We start from the raw sequence: 20,409 nt of genomic DNA on the forward strand, positions 1-20,409 counted from the left end.
TGTGCAACACATGCTTGTCACCGGATCACCGTGAAGACACCTGCATGGCGTGTTCAAAGTTTAGGAGTAAGAAAACTTTGAAGATTCGCCGTGCTAATCGACTCCAGGCACAGTTGTCGGCTTCGGCACCCCCACCTGATGACATCTTTCAGGAATCGATCGAGGAGGAGGACGACGTGCAAGAGTCGGACTCTGGCCCCGCGTCCGAGGAAGAGACCTACGACGCGGACGAGGAGGCCTGCGACGAAGTCTCCGGTGAGGTAGGGGACGACGAACTGATTTGTGCCACGATGGGAGATAGCTCAGAGGAAGAGCATCCCCAACCGGACTCCGGGGTCTCCCCCCGTCATACGGCCCAGGTCGAGGGATCGCCTTCGGGCCTTACCCGAGATCTTACTTTAAGTCCTACGTCCCCGCCTCCGGGCCCGGTCACGGACATTTCTAGCAAGAAAACGAAAGTGAAGCCAACCGGTCCCGCACCCTCGGATGCGAAACCGAAACCGAAACTGGCGTTGGTAAAGAAGGTTCTGGAGGCGTCAACTTCCACGAAACCCAAAATGGCCGACTCGAAGAGCCACGCCAAGATGGCCGACCACAAGAGCCGCGCCAAAATGGCCGACCCGAAGTCCTCTGGGTCGGCACCGAAGGTGAAGACTTCCGACGCGGCCGCGTCGGCACCGAAAGGGGTCGCGGACCCGAAAACGGCTTCGAAGAAGCGTCACGCCGACGGGGCGACAGGCCAGGGGGCGTCGGCACCGAAGAAGAGGTCTGCCGGCGACCGGGCTCTCGGAGACGAAGAGTCGCTCGACATGGTTCAGCCCTCGGCATCCCTTACAAAGAAGGTGGGAGAATCCTTAAAGCGGATCCAACAGGCCACTGTGGTTCCCAGCCAGGACACTGTCGTGCCTAGGCCAGCGCCGAAGCCTGCCAGGGAACAAACGCCCATCCGTTTTACCCTTCCTCCCAAGTCGGCGCCGAAGGCCTTCGCGCCTAAGCAGGGCGGACATTCTCAGGAAGTGTTGACGCCGAAAGCTGCCTTGGTGGTGTCGAAGCTTCGGCTCCAGCCGCTCGCGGTGGAGGAACGTCGAGAGGTGACCATCGACGCCAACACCGGAAAATTGTCGCTCCTCAAGCGAAAGATTACGTCGGAGCCGCCTTTGGAACCTTTTAGGATTCCACTTAAGAGCAAAAAGTACTCTGCGGACTCTTCGGCTCTGATGGAACCTCTGTCTCCACAAGCCATGGAACGCTCGCCGGCCCATTCCCCAGTGCCTGATGTGGACGAGGAGTACGACGAGTACAACTATCCGGCGTACTCGGATCCGGAAGAGGAGCAGGTGCCCTGGACGGCAGGAGGCGACACGGATGACCTGCAGTCAGGCCAGGACACTCAACTTTTCGCCGCGAAGACGTCCCCGACGGAGGACTCGGCGGCGTTTAATGCATTAATAGAGAGAGCTGCAGCGAACCATGACGTCGAACTGCACTCAGACCCTGTGGATGCGGACTTCTTAGTCGACACCTTCTCGGTAGCCGAGAAGCAAGTCAAGACGCTACCTATGCTCAAAGGAGTGCTGAAGCATGCACAGGAGGTATTCAAGGAGCCCACCCGGGCGCGGGTGGTCAATCCTCGCATCGACAGGAAGTATAAGGCGGCGCCCACGGATCCCACGTATATTAAGGGACATTTGCCATTGGACTCCCTGGTGGTGTCCAACGCACGAAAGAGGGCGAATTCGCAGTCTACTGGTGATGCTCCTCCCCCAGACAAAGAGTCAAAAATCTTTGAGGCATCAGGCAAACGCATTGCTGCACAGGCAGCAAACATCTGGAGGATCTCTAACACCCAAGCCCTGCTTGCACGTTATGATAGGGCCCATTATGACACTTTAGAGGCCATCCTACAACACTTGCCTGACCAATACAAAGAGGCGGGGGAGATGCTCATTCAGGAGGGTAAACTCATTACTAATGCATCCATCAAATGTGCCCTAGATGTAGCAGACACTGCCTCCAGGGCTATCAATACAAGCGTGTTACTTAGACGCCACGCCTGGCTTCGAATTTCCGGGTTCAAGCCCGATATACAAACCACATTACTGGGTCAAACGGTGAATCCTGACCATCTGTTCGGCCCTGAGGTGGATGCCTCCCTAGAAAAAATGAAGAAAGATACCGAAACTGCCAAGTCTATGGGGGCTTTACAAAGTCAGCAGTTTCGGGGTGGTTCCTTTCGCCGCTCCAATTCAAGAGGCACCTCAAGAGGCCAGGCATCCCAGCCCACGCAATATTACAAGGGTAACACCCAGTCCTCGTATAACAACAACAAGGGCAGGGGTGGCTACAGAGGCAATAATATCAAAGGCAGAGGACGTGGAAACAATGCCTCCAGGTCCACCGCCTCCAACAAGCAGTGACGTCTTGTCACTTCCCCCCGATCACACGACACCTGTCGGGGGGCGACTACAGCAGTTCCTGCCGGCGTGGAGGTCCATCACCACGGACAGGTGGGTGAGGTCCCTTATCCAGTACGGGTACTGTCTAGAACTTACGTCCATTCCACCGGACATACCGCCAAGAGGCCGTGCTATGTCCGAAGAGCACTTGACCTTGTTGCAGCAAGAAGTACTAATCATGCTGCAAAAAGGGGCGATAGAGCTCGTTCCATTGCAAGAACGGGGAACAGGGGTTTACTCCCTGTATTTTCTAATCCCCAAAAAGGACGGATCACTCAGGCCGATCCTGGACCTCAGGCCCCTGAACTGGTACATCAACTCAGAGCACTTCCATATGCTCACATTGCAGCAGGTGCTTCCCCTGCTTCAACGAGGGGACTTCCTAGCAACGCTGGATCTGAAGGATGCCTATTTCCATATTCCCCTGCATCCATCACACAGGAAGCATCTCAGATTCAAGATCTTAGACCAGCATTACCAGTTCAGAGTCCTGCCGTTCGGGGTCACCACGGCACCACGAGTTTTCACCAAATGCCTAGCGACTGTAGCAGCGCATCTCCGTCGCCAGCACGTCCATGTCTTTCCATACCTAGACGACTGGCTTATTCAGGCAAAGACGGAACAGCAGTGCGTAGACCACGTGTCACGCACCATTCACCTCCTGCACGATCTGGGATTCTCTCTGAACTACCCAAAGTCCCATCTCCAGCCCGCCCACGTGCGACAGTATCTGGGCGCGACAATCGACACTCTGGCAGCCACTGCGCAGCCGAGTTCGGTGAGAATCGCCAGTATCCAGGCGCTGATCCAAAGATTCAGACCCCAAACCTCGCTTCCAGCGAAGGTATTCATGCAGCTGATAGGCATGATGGCCTCCTGCATCTCCATTGTCCCGCACGCGAGACTACATATGCGTCCGCTTCAGGAGTGCCTGGCACGTCAGTGGACTCAGGCTCATGGGCAACTGACAGACCTAGTGTTGGTGAGCGGTCGGGCGTACGACTCTCTGCATTGGTGGAATCCACTGAACCTTTGCAAGGGCCGACCATTCCAAGAGCCTGTCCCACAGATCATCCTGACAACGGACGCCTCTCTCCAGGGATGGGGAGCGCATGTACTCCATTACACGGTGCAGGGACTATGGACACTTCAGCAAAGGAAGATGCACATCAATGTGTTGGAATTGATGGCAATCTTCATGGCCTTAAAGGCGTTCAAAGTACATCTGTGCAACAAGGTCGTGTTGATCCGGACGGACAACATGACGGCCATGTACTACATCCAGAAGCAGGGGGGAACACACTCTCCACAGCTGTCTCATCTGGCTCAGAGCATGTGGAAGTGGGCCATTCAGAGGAACATCTTCCTCATGGCAGAACATCTCCCAGGCAAGGACAACCAGATGGCGGATCTGCTCAGCAGACACAGCCATCAGATGCACGAGTGGGAGTTACATCCATCAGTACTCCAACCGTACTTCCAAAGGTGGGGTCATCCAGAGATAGACCTGTTCGCCACAAAGGAGAACGCAAAATGCCAAAGCTTCGCCGCCAGGTTCCCACACCCCCAATCACAGGGCAATGCGATGTGGATGAACTGGTCAGGCAGATTTGCGTACGCTTTTCCCCCAGCACCTCTGATACCGCTGGTGGCACGCAAGCTCAGGCAACACTCGATGACGCTCATCCTGGTTGCTCCAACGTGGGCTCGCCAACCATGGTACACCACGTTTCTGGAACTCTCCGTGGTACCGCATCAAAGGCTTCATCTCACTCCCAGCCTTTTGACGCAGAGCCATGGCGACATTCAGCACCCAGATCCGCAACAGCTCAACCTGGCGATCTGGCTCCTGAAGTCCTAGAGTTTGGCTACCTCAATCTTCCTCCCGATTGCATGGACATCATTCGGGAGGCGAGAAAGCCCACTACTAGAGCTTGTTATGCGGCTAAATGGAAGAGGTTTGTCGTCTACTGTGTGGAGCACAGCATTGACCCGCTAGACGCTTCCATTCAAAACATCATATGTTACCTCTTTCACCTGTATCGGTGTAATCTAGCTTACTCTTCCATCCGCATTCACCTGTCGGCTATGGCAGCATACCTCCAAAATAGGCAACACCTGTCACTCTTTAAGGTCCCTGCTATCAAGGCTTTTCTGGAAGGCCTCAAAAGAGTCATTCCACCAAGGACTCCACCAGCTCCGGAATGGAACCTCAATGTGGTTCTTACAAGGCTGATGGGTCCTCCCTTTGAGCCACTACACTCTTGCGAGCTGCAGTTTCTGACCTGGAAGGTGGCGTTCTTGGTAGCAATCACATCGCTACGGAGGGTTAGCGAACTGCAGGCGCTCACCATCCAAGAACCCTTCTTCCAGGTACATGCCAACAGGGTGGTGCTCCGCACTAACCCTAAGTTCTTACCCAAAGTGGTCTCGCAGTTTCACATAAACCAGACTATTGAATTGCCGGTGTTCTTCCAAAACCCAGAGACGCTGGCGGAGCGGATGCTCCACACCCTTGATGTGAAGAGAGCCTTGATGTATTATGTGGACAGGACAAAAGATTTCCGCAAAACCAAACAACTTTTTGTTGCTTTTGCCACACAACACAAGGGAAATGCAATCTCCAAAGCAGGAATAGCTAGATGGATAGTAAAGTGCATTCAGATCTGCTACGCTAAAGCAAAGCGCACTCTCACTATACCACCGAGGGCCCACTCCACTAGGAAGTTGGGGGCCTCTATGGCGTTCTTAGGTAACATTCCCTTAGAAGACATCTGTAGAGCAGCCACATGGTCTACCACTCATACTTTCACTAAGCACTACTGTGTAGACGTGCATTCAAAACAACAGGCAGCTGTTGGTCAGGCTGTTCTAAAAACGCTTTTTCAGACTGCTGCAGCTGGCACGGGCGGCCGCCGCTAATGGAGGGACTGCTATGTATTCTATGCACAGATATGAATTCAGCAGCCCACATGCCTCGAACTGCAAATGCTACTTACCAGTATGCATCTGTTCTTGGCATGTAGGGCTGCTGACATTCATATCGCCCACCCTCCTCCCCGGCGCCTGTAGCAGCTGCAGTATGTATTCATATACAAACATATGCTCATAGCATGGTCATCACTCACTTCTTCACTCCATCTCTGCCTATGGCTAAAAACAATCTGGGGATGGAGGCGATGCCCATGCGCACTGTAGTCCAGGGGAGGAGCCACCTATCTCGTGATACTTCGAAGACTCTTCCAGGACAACAATGTGCAATCATCCGGACCCAACACTAGGTGGCGGACTATGCACAGATATGAATGTCAGCAGCCCTACATGCCAAGAACAGATGCATACTGGTAAGTAGCATTTGCATTCCTGTAGGCTTAGCCTGTGTGCCCTCTTCTAGCTAGCTAGGCTAGTATCTGAAGCATTACACTCTTCAGGATTGAACTTGTCAAATTCCATTCATTGTTTGGGGGCGACATTAACACCTCTCAAGTTTTCTGAAGAAAGTGTCATGCATGAGTTGAGGAACTAGAGCAGCTTTTTCGCTTCTGTGCTGAAGATTTAGAAGAACAAGCATTGGCAAAGCCACCAAGAGTGTGAATGTAATTTTTAAAAAAAAATGAAAACTGGAGCAATTTGTGAGGAATTGCAAGAGGGAAGCCACATTAAGGGCAGGGTAGAAAAGCAAAAGGAATGGAAGGCACATGGAGATAAAAAGCTACCGGGAGAGTGTGGGGGGGGGGGGGGAGAAAAAGGAATGGAGGACACCTGGGAGAAGCTTGATAGAGCGGGGGAGAGCAGCAGTAGGGCGGCCGTGATTGTGGAGCAAAGATGTTGGTGGGGGTTTGAGAAACCTGGAGCAAGGACTTCGGGGAATGGGTGAGAAGCCCACTGCAAGAGGTCAGAATGGAGCGTGGGATGGAGGAGCACACTGGCAAGAAACCCAAGGGGGGGGGGGGGGGGAGCGAAGGATGGTTACGCATCAGTTGGGTTGGGTGGGGGAGTACACAAGGGAGAAAGCTGTAAAAAAAAAAAAGCATCCACTCTCAAAGAATGCTTAAACAAAAATAGTAACTCTTGAAAACAGTAGTTGAAGGACACAAGTAATGGGTCCTTGCTCCAGATGAGGGAAAAACCCAAGAAGGGGAATTGAAGCCCACATTTGCCAACTAATTTGACGCAAATGAGTGACAGTGAACACAACCATTAGTAAGCAATGGGTGGCACTAAACCCACTGCAAACTAACAGAACATCTCGCAATAGCCCAGGCACTCTTAGGCTAGACCTAAAAATTACATTGGTTGATGTGATGCCCAGAGGAGCATCCTTGTAACCTAACGATTGAGTGACCAGATCAAATAATGTAAAAGGCTGCATGTGCATCATACATTGAATCTTTTTGTGTTGCTTATGACAAATACATTTTTAAGGCAAAACCCTTAGGTTTTGTTGTATTTATAATTCAGTTACACAGACTTGTTTTGCACACACTACGCCTGCCCATGAGCTTTCACAGTGCAATTTTGTCGTTTAATATAAGCAAAGAAGTAGTTCAGATTGGTTTAATTTGATTTATTACTATGCAAACCTAAATTTAGTGCCATGCGGCAACAGTACCCAATTATTCCCCTGTTTATAGCCGTTGTGGATCTTATTAATAATGTGCCCCTGCATTAAAAATGCACTGAAATCTAAAAAATTGGACTCTACTTTAAGGTGTATTCATTATGAAGACATTTTGAAGGTATGTGCAGTACGGTGTGTGTGTGTATTTTGTTTTATACCTCTTGAGTGTTTAATAGTGTTTTAGTAGGGATAGAATGATGGGAATGGATTAGGAAAAGGGAAGTAAGTTGTTAGTGGGAGTAGACAACATGTACGCCTGTTCGTTGTGCGAATTGGCTAAAAAGGATGGACATGTGAAAGGATGTTTGTGAATTCATAGTCAAAGGTTTGAGATGGGTCTTGGAGAGGAAGGATGGGACAAAGGTTGAAAGGAATAGCATACATTTTTTTTAACAATTTACTGAAATTAACTTTTTATATATATATATAGTATCAAACTCCATTACTTTGTGTTGCTAGATGAATCATCCTATATATTATTAATTCCCTAGGAGTTTTTTACCTTGGCATGGACATCATTGACCATGATGACTTCAGATCAGCAGAAGCGAAAATTCAATGTACTGGCAGCAGCTGGCCTCAAAGGAGTGGTCAAACTAATTCATGCGAAAGCCAATTTTTGCTATGGAGAAATTAAAGCTCATCAAAAGCCAATAGCCACCATTTGTTTCAGCTCCAAGCAAGAAACCTTCCTCTTCAGTAAGTTTAAAAGTTATTGTTCCTTCTATTCTTCTTTTGTGGGGTTTTTCGGGTTTTTTTTTTTTTTTTAATCCAACCTGCTCAAGTGGAAGACCAGTTTAGAAGAATGCGTATTTAGCAAAAATGTAGTTAATAGCACAGTCACTTACACTGAAAAATAAATGAGACTTTAGAAAAAAATTTAAGATTTTGGCCTTTGTAATTGTTTCTTATATTCTGCTATTGCGCTAACCACATTTCTGGTGGGCCTTACACCGTGAAATTGTTCATTTGTGGCATTTGGGTGAGTGTTACATGGAGTCGTTGCTTATGCTGTAGTACTCACATTACATCTCATAAAGCCATTATTTTGTAAATTATTTTATTTCATTAAAGCTCACCTTTCATCTGGATGGGATGTTTGTCACTTTTTTTCTGAGTTTTTGATGCCATCATACCACGATGGGATTTAAGAAGTCAATTAGTTCTTGTACTCTATCAGATGCTGAGAACATCTGGTGTGCTGGCAACGTGTATTTGTTGCTTTCATACGTGTTTGACTTTCCACTGCAAAACATTTGGATTGCATTCCTTCTGCACTTTAGGGGATCTTGCATTGTGCTACAAAATTGTTCGGGCATGGGCTTTGTCCTGTGGCACCAAGTCATGTTTTGAAGCTCTCAAATCATCCTGAGCAAAGACTGCCATCACTTGCATATCCTTAAGCTTTCCGGAAATGTGTTACTGAACACTTGCAAACCCTCCCAATTGTGCTCTGTAAAACCGCGCAGTATGCCGTTTCAGGCTGTCTGCAGTCTATTCCTGGCTGTCTGCAGTCTATTCCTGGCATTTCTGCGTTCAATGCCTACCTCCGCTTCCCTGTAGCTCAAAACACCTCTACTGTTCATCCCTCTCTCATTTGTATCCTGTTAACCTCTCCAAACTATGAGTCCCCACACACACACACTTTATCCCAACTGATTGCTCTGTCAGGTTATTACTAATTTCCTGAATTGGTGCTGTGACTTGCCTTCCTGAATTGCACGACCACCTGTAATCATAGTCTTTCAGACTCTAACTCCTCTCTCTCTCTCTCTCTCTCTCTCTCTATATATATATATATATATATATATATATATATATATATATATATATATACACACATATTTTATATCACATTTGCTGCAAAAAGAAGGAATGGTGAGAGACAATTTTCTCTCCATTGTTCATACATAGACTTTGCACCCACTTTTGGTAAAGTGAATTGTAGCTCGCTGGTAAAAATTGAGAAAATGTGCATGGCCAAGTAAATTGAATTGAAATCTTTTTTCGCAATCTAATAAAGTTCCCTAGGTGTTTACTGTAAATCTAAATGGGTTACAAGCTAGCAGGAACTCTATGTTAAAAGAACATTATTACCTTATGTTGGTGATTTGCGTAATGTCCTGGAAGCACTTGGATGTAGCAAAGTGTCAGTACTCGTTTGTATGAGCTTCTAAAAAGTAACTGTGCAGTCGCCAGCCACTGCTGTCTTTTAGTGCTTTATATATATATATATACTGCTCTAGCTCACCAAAAGTCAACATGGCTCTGCAAATAACCAGAGGCTCAGACATGGTGAATTATTCTTGGCCTCTGAATCGCCATTAAATTAGGCATTCTTGTCTGTAAGGCTGTTGCCATGACATCTGTGTAGGTTTGCTGGCATGCTTTCTTTAGTATAACTTCACGTTTTCATTACTGGGAGTTGTTATAAGAACAAAAGTGGTAGATTGTGTTAAAATAAATGTTTGAGGCATATGCGGCTGTAGATACACTGTGCTGCATACTCCTGCCGTATAGTGTTGGGTACAGTTGTTTTTCTTCGAAGAATTTTTCTCGAGTCACAAGGTAATGCGAGTCTTGCTCGTAATGCACATGGTCATTGGCTCCAGTGTTTGTTTTCTTTCTCAATGGCGGCTGGTATTTGAAGGCAGTGCGGGGGGAGGCAGGTCGCAAGGGGGGAGAAGGGAATTAAATAAAAAATATACATGCATACTTACCTGTCTGCCAACCGCCATCGCTGCTGCCTTCTCTCAGTCCTCTTCCCCGCTTACAGGGCAGGAAGCAGAATGCACCTGGCTCCCAGCCTCCCGATAGCCAATCACAATGCTGGAATGCAGTGTTTTGATTGGTCTGAGCGCTGTAGATCAGCGCTCATTCAGAGAATGGGAGGCCGGGCATGTGCTCCATGCAGGTTGTAATTAAGCCTGCATGGAGCACATGCAAACTGCACATGAATGTTTGGCCAGCTCCAGAGGGTCGGGCAAATATTGATGAGCACTTTAAAAAGTGCAAACCACGCCTGCCCTCCCCAGTCAGCGGACCAGAGCAGCCCGCCCCACCCGCAAAGATGCTGCATCAAGGAAAAATAAAATGATAACTTAGTTATCATTTTATTTTTCCTTTAGTGACACTGCTTAAAAGCAGTGGGGTGATACTCCTCCACCTTAGTGGAGGAGCCATCACTGTTCTCTCCACTGCCTGGTTTAAACGTGTGCTCCGGATTGACACTGTTGCAGTGTTCTGTTTGGCCTTCACAGTTCCTCTCCCTCCGTTGGTATGGTCTAAGATCACGTTCTCTCCCTTCTCTTCTATCTGGTAGACGCCTGCAGTTTTGTCTGGGGCGGACCTCTGGTAGACTTCGGCCCTCAGTGGGGTCTCGCGGTTCGGGGCCTTTTTCCCTTCTGCTAGCTCTGCTCTCACCATGCCTCACCTGTGATGGAATGGACACCCTTTCGATACTGCCCTTGTGTTGTACAAAATACCCTTGGGCCGATCTTCACCAGGTCTGCTATCTTTGCCTCTCACGCAAGCACAAGGAGACCCTCTGCAATGCCTGTTGTTCCTTCTGGTCTACAAAGACTCTTCAGGTCCATCGACTTGAGATGTGGCTCAGGAGCAAAAAAGTTACCCTAAACCTCGGTGGCACCCAGGACCAAAAAGAGAGCATAAGTTGGAGCCATTGGCCGCAGACTAGGAGGCTTTCTCGTCCAACTCCGACCTAGAGTTCGAAGACCTCCCGCCTGCTCAGCAGGTTGTGAGTACAGTTCCCACTTCTCTTTCCCCTCAACACCGCTCTCATTTCGAGCTTCCACCTCATAAGGGGCATCCAGATCTCTGAACTAACATAAATAGACTTCGGGGAAGCCTCTGCCTTTAGGCCATGGTCAGCTTCAACTGTCCAGAATGGATTCCATCCCATCTTGGCTCATGGCCTACTGCATCACCCCATTCCCCGTGCAAGGTAACACATGCCCCCGCCCTTATACACTCACTCACTCACTCACTCACTCACTCCCTCCCTCCCTCCCTAAGGTCTAATGCTGCTGTCGCACTCCTCACTCACTCACTCACACCATTGGAAAGGTCTAATGCTGCTGTCGCACTCCTCACTCTGCAGTGGTGGAACACTAATAGTTTGTTACAAGAACTGCCTTTTCTTGACCCAGTTCTGCATATTACATCACAGCACATGCATCGCTCACTGGGTGGGGGGTGGGCACATCTACAAAACCGGACTGTCCAGGAAGAAGGGGGATCCCAGTGACCATGGGGCCACCATGTGAACTACCTGAAGCTGTTAAATGTCCATCTAGGACTCTAGGCCATCCTTCCCAATGTAGTGGGCAGGGTGATCCTCGTCCAGACGAACAGGACAGCCATGTATTACCTACAGAAGCAGGGAGGAACTCTCTCTCTCTCTCTCTCTCTCTCTCTCTCTCTCTCTCTCTCTCTCTCTCTCTCTCTCTCTCTCTCTCTCTCTCTCTCTCTGCTACCCCAGTCCATCTGGCGTTGGGCCCTCCACCTCAGGATACACCTGCTGACCTCAGCAGGATGAATCGATAAGTCCATGAGTGGGAACTCCACCCAAGAGTCCTCCAGTACTTCTGGCAATAGGGGTTTACAGACTTGGTTGTCTTTGCCACAGCAGAAAAAATAACAAATGCCCAAGCACCACCTCCACATTCCCAAAGCCACAGTTATTCCAGATTCTCACAACTGCAGAGCTGCACTATGGATAAACTGGTCAGGGATATTTGACTACGCTTTTCCGCCTCTCCCTCTCCCCCTCCTACGGTTTGTGGTTCGCAGGCTTTGGCAAACATCCCTCACCTTAGTGGATCTCCCAACTGGGCTAGACAGCCCTGGTTCACCACTCTCATTAATCTTTGTTCCGCTAAAAAAAAAAACTCTCGAACAGGCTGTACCTTCTCATGCAGAACCATGGAAAAATCCAGCATCTCGACCCCAGGAGTCTCAAATTTCCTATCTGGCTCCTGAAGTCTTAGAGTTTGGTTACCTCTATCTTCCTCTTGAATATACTCCCAATAAACACGCCGGCCCACTACTTGTGCCTGTTATACTGCCAAAAGGAAAAGGTTTGTGTGCTACTGCTCTTCAAACCACATTGGTTAAATCTGGCTGCTTATCTACAAAATAGGCAACACATTTCCCTCTTTAGGATTCCAGTCATTAAAGCTTTTATGGAGGGACTCTAGTCATTCCTTCTTGGGTCACCCCCGCCCCAGTGTGGAATCTCAACATAGTCCTCACAAGATATAGGTTCTCCATTTGAACGCCTCCGGTAATGTATGCTTCAGTTTCTGTCTTGGAAGGGAGCTTTTCTCAGGGCTATCACCACACTAAGACATGTCAGTGAGCTCCAAGCTTTAACACTGGAAGAAACTGTCTTTCAGGTTCATAAGGATAAGGTTGTTCTTCTCATTAACCCTACGTTTCTTTCTAAAGTGGTTTATCATTTCCACCTTAACCAGACTATAGAACTCCCAGTTTTATTTCCTCAACCTGACTCAATTGCCGATGGGGATCTTTACACTTTTTTGCTGCATTTTCTGAACCACATAAGAGGAAGGCTTTATAAAAATCATGCATGGCGAGATGGATAGTAACTGTTTTCATACCTGTTATGCAAAAGCTAAAAGGGTCCTCCAAGAGGTCTCTATGGCCTTCCTGAGAAACATCCCTATAGCTGACATTTATAACCAAGCTACTTGGTCTACACTGCAGGCATTCACTAATTACTATTGTGTGGACATACTAGCTCACCAGCAAGCCAAAATTGGTCAGGCTGTACTCTGTCCCTTTTTTCAATCATCTGCAACACACAAACTACCTACCGCTTATGGGAGGATTGCTTTACAGTCTATTCATCACATGTGTAGTTACAACCACACATCCATCAAACAGGAAATGTTACTTACCCTGTAAGCATCTGTTTGTGGCATGTAGTTATGTTGATTCACATGCGCCCACCCTCCTTCTCGGAGGCCTCTGGTTGCAGCCATCATTATTTCTTCTCTTGCATGGTCCTCTTTCTTTCTTTCTCCTGTATCTCTTTGCTTCAGCTCCATCTTCACCCCCAGTGAAGAAAACAATCTAACAATGGAGCCAATGACTATGCGCATTGCAAGCAAGAGGTGAAGTCACATAAGCTCATGAAAAATTCTTCAAAGAAAAACAACTTGCCTGCATCCGGGCACATTAGTAAATGGCAAACATGTGCACAATATGTGAATCCTCTACACTACATGCCACAAACAGATGCTTACAGATTAAGTAACCTTTCCCTTGCTTTCTGGAAGACCAGGCAGAATTACTGATGGAGAAGGCCCAGTTCTCAAGTTTATCAGAACTGCAATCCTGAATTAGGGGACCAAGATGGATCTTTCTTCGTTGAGAGCTAAATCCATCCAGCAAGATTATGGAGAGTTTTATTCAACGTGTCCTATCTAGAAAAACCCTGCAGATTTTTTTGAAAATCTTCTTCACTTCAATTTTTAGTCTTACTACTAATTGTGAAGATGGGACAGTTGTCATTGCATGTACTTTTTTGATACACTAAATTGAATATACTGATGGTTGATGTTGCCCTCATGAATAACTAGCATGTGACTTAAGTGGGGGGGGGGGAACTGTAAATGTGTTCAGGTATGTAGGGAACCAAGTATATAGGAGATCAGCCCCTAATTTTGATAGTCTCTTAAATTTTCTTTTCCAGCTGGTTCTTATGATAAGAGAATAATTTTATGGGACATTGGCATTCCAGATGCAGATTATAACTTTAATGCAAGGTAAGTAGTGTTTTCATCCATGATTTTAAACTGAGCGCAATTAGAGGATGCAATTTTACGACAGTCCGTAATTAGACATGCAAGTCTACCTGTCTCATCTGTCAGTTTCTGTCTGAGGTGGTATCGCAAATGAATGTGTTCTGATAAATCATCACAAATGGCCTTCCTGTTCTCTTACTGATACCACTCTCTTCAATGCACGAGCTCTCTGGGCCATTTATGTAGCATATTCAGTTTTTTGTATAAAAACATCTGTTTTCATATAACTTTTTCTCGTGGTCTCCAATCCATCCACTTCTTTACACTGTTTATTGCATTTGAGTTCATGGCCTCTTTTGTTATTTAAGTACACTAAGACACCCAGCAGTAAGATCTGTAATATAAACTGTTATATAAATATAACCAATAAGTATGATAGTAATCCTTCTTACCATTATTGTGTAACTACATGGCAGCGCAATAGTGTGAGCCCTTGGTCGTCTGTGGGCCTGTGTTCTTTGGGAATGTTTTTAGGCACGGACTTCTTTTATATAGCTCATGACTTCATGTAAGTGTATGATTTTCCGGAGTCCATTTGAATCATGTTTATAAACGTCTAGATCTGAATAGTTTGCACTGCGTCCCTGGGACCACATATTAAGAAGCTAGAGAATGCTTATGTAGCGGGTGGCAGGTGGGTGTAGCATGGAGGTGCTAAACTCCATGAGTTTGATGTATACGAATGATGTAATAGAATTGTTGGTGTTCTAGCTCTGGTATCTGGTGCTTGACCAGGCTGGAGGAAGGATGGCATATGGTGTGCCTGAGAAGAGTTAATCCAGTCTAAAGATACTGCAGTGACTTTTCATTCTTCTTGGTCATCAAAGCACACTATGGCTTGATCAACTGGGTAGTATGTCTTCATATTGCAGGACAGATTTTTCTACATTGCAAAGAACGTTATACCGGCTTCTTGTGAGCGTATTTTATTTACTAAAGAACTGTTTATTGACTTTTGTTCTATTTAAACAAGATTCACAACATACAGACATCTGTTTGTATACTTAATTGTCCGAGCGTCACCAATCAGAAATACCTAAAGCAGTACTCGCCATTCTAATGTGGTGCCGTATCCATTTTACCCCTCCGAGTATTCCAACACGGGCCCTATACCTTATGTTTCTCTGGATACCTCCTTGATTTATAGACAGACCTTTGGCTACCACAAAGCCTGTAGCAACCATGCACCTAGTGCTCCTTTTGCCACCCCGCTCGTTTATCAGTCCCAGTATCATCCGATTAGGCTGTGGCTCAATCAACCTCCCCATAGTCTGTGACAGTATGGCGCTTATATTGTAGATTTGTATTATTGGGTATTAATGTAGATTTGTATTATCGGGTATTAACCGATTGTGTGATAGAACGTGCCTATGGACGTCTTGCGCTGTATGCAATGCGGGGATCAAGATTCATTTTGTGCAATCGTGTAGAGCAGTAGTGTACTCTGTGGAGGTATTTTAGTTGTACAAGTCTTACTCGCGTGGAGAATGTTAGTGTGCCTACACCCTGATCTCATATTTTCCTCAATGTCTTCGTTGGATCCAATGTGGTGTTTACCAATGTGCGGTAAAAGTGTGTGATGCCTTTTTGTATAATTTTAGCTTGGGTTGCATGTGCTTCTAAAGAGTTGTTTTATGGGAGTTTGTGTGTCTGGGTTAAAGATGCTGCAAGAACATATCTACACTACAGGTAGCAGTAAAATTGGGCGTTGTGCATCTCATATGTGTCTCATAGGAGTTGAAAGGAGCACATAGCTTTCCCCTTCTGTAAGTCTCCCAGTTTAGATATGCCTATAGTGTCTCAGGCTCAATTCTTTGAGGTTGTTTGTGTGGGATAGCCACGACCTGGCCCACAGCAGAGTGTCTGCTTTGGCACTCATGACATTTGATCCATCCCACTGCCTGGTGCCAAGAGACCAGCGATGTGTGTGTCACGGCGGGTGTGATAGTTGTTGACATCCGCCCTTAACCCATAGAGTAAGTGAAGCCCATGCATCTCCACAGCATTGGGCAGGTCATTGCGCTCTATATGAAGCCAGTCTTTTATAGGTATCCTCTGGCTGACCCAGTAGTAAAGCCTTATGTCTGCAACTCTCAAGCCCCTGTCATAGGGGTTGAGTAGACATTTTCGATAGGTGATTCACAGTGGAGTTCCTCCCCAGATGAATTTTACCAGTGCTGTTTGCAGTCCTTGAAAGAGCTGGGTTGATACGACATGTGGATAGTTCTGCAACATGTAGAGCAGCCTCTGTAGGGAGATAATTTTAAATAACGCTACCCTGCCCGCTATATTTAGAGGAAGACTTTCCCATTCGTCCATATCTCATCTGATCCTATCTAATAACTGGGCAATATTTAAATCCCAAGCTTGTTGCTTCTCCTGGGTTATTTGCATGCCTAGGTATTTAAAGTGACGCTTCACCCATCGTAATGGAGTGGTGGCCCATATGTTGTTGTGGCTCATGGCAGGCGGACGTAAGTGGATTTTTCTGTTAACTAGAAGTCCTGAAACGTCTGCATACATTTGCAGCATCTGCATCATTCTAGGGATGGAAGTCTCTGGATGTAGACCTGAACGTTGTCTGTGTACAGAAATACCCGTCTTCGGGGCAGTTCGGGCAAGTAAAGCCGCTGGGTTATCCGTCTCATCTAATCCACTTCGCCTGGGGTTCTATAGCCGGGCGAAAAGGAGGGGTGACAGGGGGCATTGTTGTCTGACCACCCCCTGTGCAATCTGGAAGCTTCGGGAGAGTTCCTCATTGACTGACTCGTTCCCTTGATATTGAATATAGCAGCAAAACACTTACAGAAGCGTGGTCCAAAGTTCATCCATTCCAGTAAGCAGGACATGAATTTTTATCTGACCAAATCAAGCGCCTTCTCGAAGTCTGTCAATATCTGCGCTCAACAGTCTGTGGCTTCTCCAGTCATTACCAAGGCAGTGTGTGCTATGTCCTGGCATAAATCCGTTCTGGTCCGGGTGTATCAGTGTCGTGCTCACCCAGACCAGTCTTGTCGCGAGCACCTTAACAAGTATTTTGGTTTCTATATTAAATAAGGAAATGGCCCTTTATGAGTCACACCAGTCTGAAGGTTTCCGAGGTTTGAGATTGACAAAAATTGTGGCTCCCCGCAGGTCTTGTGGCCGTTCCCCCTGTTCCAGTGCTTCAATGTTCATGTCTGGCAATGGTCTGGTGAGGCATGAGGCGAACATCTTAAATAATTCCAGCGGATAGCCGTTGATCCAGATGTTTCCCTTTGGGGAGTGATTGGATGGTTACTGATACTCCGGCCGCTGTGAGCGATTCTTCAAGACTTTGTGTCACTGAGATCTGGTAAAATCAAGACCTCTATGATCAGGTGTGATCCTTTGTGTGCTCCTCCGCATATCGGTGCTCGTAGTAGGCTGCGAATTCTTGTGCTGTCTATTGGCGATCAGTGATAGTGTGTTGCATGAATTGTGTGATGATGGGGAGTAAGCGCAGGGCTTGTTCCCTGTTGGCTAACCAGTGCAGCAGTTTTCATGCTTTAGACCCAACTTTATATGTTGTATGGTACTTTGTGGTGGTGTCCATCAACTTGTGGCGGTGCCTCATCCTCCTTTTCTATTTTGTGTCTAGTTTGGTCGTTTGCCATTACTGGTAACTTCCCTTTATCATCCACCATGTTGCGTTCTAGATATACTATTTTGTGATGTATTTTGTACTCAGCTGCTGTCTGGTAGGGTATTACCTGCCCTCTTAGGACTGTTTTGAGCTCCTCCCAAGGGGTGACAGAACTATTAACTGAGTCCTTGTTAATGACTAGATTCCCCGATGTGGTGTTGTAAAGTCAGCGAATGAAGCGTCTCACAGCCACCTGGTGTTTAGCCTCCAGAGTCAGAACTGCCCTTGGCCTGGTTGTTTGAGTTTTATTGTGTTTGGAGCTTGGTCAGAAAGGGCTCTTCGGAAGTATACAAGCGGAGGCAAGTGCAAGGGTGTCGCGGAGGGCAAGAATATATGTACTTCTAGTTGATGGCAAAATCTACTAACCGGAGAGAATATTTTATCTCTGATTTGACAGAAAAACAGTATTGAGTTGCTTGTGAAAAACTGAAAATGAGCATTGCAGCTGTGAGTGACTGACAGATGGGGACATTGACGAGGAGGAGTGACACCCGTCTGTTTGCCAAAGCACGGGAACCCCACTTTGCAATCTTATATTAAGGTTAGGTGAATAGTAAGATCAGTCATACAATTTTGTATTTTAGTCATTGCAAGGGGAGGGATGCGTTAGTTTGTTTTAATTGAAAGTCACAATCAGTGGACAGGCAGTGGAAAGAGTACTAGAAGAAAATCAATTGTTTGACTTGGGGCACTAAAAGTGAGTGGAGCAGAACCTAAAATAAAACCAGCATTTGCAATGCAATAGGTCTCGCATTAGCATTAGCAAAGTTTGAGCTATTAGTATTGTAAATGACAATTTTTTTATTTGTTTTGTTTTTGAAAATAGCTATATTAATAGCTGTCATTTTCAATGCCAATAGTTATAACGTTTGCAAATGTGACACCTATAGCATTTGTAATGCAATATGTGTTGTATTTACGTGACTTACATGTATTGATATTACAAATAACAATGGCTTTTAATTTCTTTAAATAATTAATACTTAAAAGTTATTGTAATTTATAATGGCAATAGCTTAAACTTTTGTAAATAACTTTTGTGAAGATTATGTTCCGTGTATTTTATTGTGACGAAAATCGAAGAACAGAAGTGAAACATAACATTTTTGTTACATTTGTCATAAAGCTTGAAACATTAAGATAACATATTTGAACCAGTTGTTGAATGGTTGCACAGATTGATGTTGTGGTGGCGAACGAGTGATGCTGTGGCGTTCAGTAATGCTGTGGTAGCGCAGAGTGATGTTGTGATGCCCCTGAGTGGTGCTGTGGTGGTGCTGAGTGATGCTGTGTGCTATGCTATGTTTGTTTTGCTATCCTATGTTTTGCTATCCTATGTTTTGATTTGTTATGCTATGCTGTGCTTTGTTATGCTGTGCTTTGTTATGCTATGCTTTGTTATGCTATGCTTTGTTATGCTATGCTTTGTTATGCTATGCTTTGTTATGCTATGCTTTGTTATGCTATGCTTTGTTATGCTATGCTTTGTTATGCTATGCTTTGTTATGCTATGCTTTGTTATGCTATGCTTTGTTATGCTATGCTTTGTTATGCTATGCTTTGTTATGCTATGCTTTGTTATGCTATGCTTTGCTATGCTATGCTTTGCTATGCTATGCTTTGCTATGCTATGCTTTGTTATGCTATGCTATGCTTTGTTATGCTATGCTATGCTTTGTTATGCTATGCTTTGTTATGCTATGCTTTGTTATGCTATGCTTTGCTATGCTATGCTTTGTTATGCTATGCTTTGTTATGCTATGCTTTGCTATGTTTTGCTATGCTATGCTTTGTTATGCTATGCTATGTTTTGTTATGCTATGCTATGTTTTGCTATGCTATGCTATGTTTTGTTATGCTATGCTATGTTTTGTTTTGTTATGCTATGTTTTGTTGTGTTTGGTATGCTATGTTTTGCTATGCTATTATGTTTTGTTTTGCTATGCTTTGTTGTGTTTTACTATGCTTTGTTGTGTTTTGCTATGTTTTGTTTTGCTATGCTTAGTTTTGTTGTGCTATGCTTTGTGTTTTGTTGTGCTATGCTTTGTGTTTTGTTATGCTATGCTTTGTTTTGTTTTTTGTTTTGTTATGCTTTGTTTTGTTATGCTATGCTATGCTTTGTTGTTCTATGCTTTGTTGTTCTATGCTTTGTTGTTCTATGCTTTGTTGTTCTATGCTTTGTTGTTCTATGCTTTGTTGTTCTATGCTTTGTTGTTCTATGCTTTGTTGTTCTATGCTTTGTTGTTCTATGCTTTGTTGTTCTATGCTTTGTTGTTCTATGCTTTGTTGTTCTATGCTTTGCTGTGTTTTGTTAAGCTATGTTTTGTTAAGCGATGCTAGGTTTTGTTAAGCGATGCTAGGTTTTGTTAAGCGATGCTAGGTTTTGTTAAGCGATGCTAGGTTTTGTTAAGCGATGCTAGGTTTTGTTAAGCGATGCTAGGTTTTGTTAAGCGATGCTAGGTTTTGTTAAGCGATGCTAGGTTTTGTTAAGCGATGCTAGGTTTTGTTAAGCGATGCTAGGTTTTGTTAAGCGATGCTGGTGAGGGTGAGTGAGGGGGATGGAGGGTGAAGGGGTGTGTGAGGAGGTGAGGGAGTGTGTGGGGAGTATAAGGGGGTGTTAGGGTGAGTGAGGGGGTGAGGGGGAGGGTGAGGGGGAGTGTGAGGGTGAGTGGGGGTGAGGGTGAGTGGGGGTGAGGGGGACGTGGTGTTGGGGTGAGCTACAATCTGCACCTGGGACGGCATGGTAAAAAACAATCGATGTACCGCTGCTTGAAGTACACAACAATATTCTGGCATTGCTCAAGTCAGGAGTGACGT

The 20,409-nt window shown here is 45.9% G+C and overlaps 1 protein-coding gene across 1 annotated transcript in view; it reads left to right on the plus strand.

Annotated features, from left to right (window-relative positions):
- LRWD1 (leucine rich repeats and WD repeat domain containing 1) overlaps positions 1-20,409 on the plus strand; it is a 245,713-nt gene that overhangs the window by 177,701 nt on the left and 47,603 nt on the right. Inside the window, exons 11-12 of the mRNA XM_086954793.1 lie at positions 7,569-7,776; positions 13,817-13,889. Coding sequence (XP_086810919.1) covers positions 7,569-7,776; positions 13,817-13,889 — 281 coding nt within the window. The remainder of the gene's footprint in view (positions 1-7,568; positions 7,777-13,816; positions 13,890-20,409) is intronic.

Source organism: Lissotriton vulgaris, chromosome 2_1 (genome assembly GCF_964263255.1).
Source record: "Lissotriton vulgaris chromosome 2_1, aLisVul1.2, whole genome shotgun sequence".
In the NCBI taxonomy this organism is placed as follows: Eukaryota; Metazoa; Chordata; class Amphibia; order Caudata; family Salamandridae; genus Lissotriton; species Lissotriton vulgaris.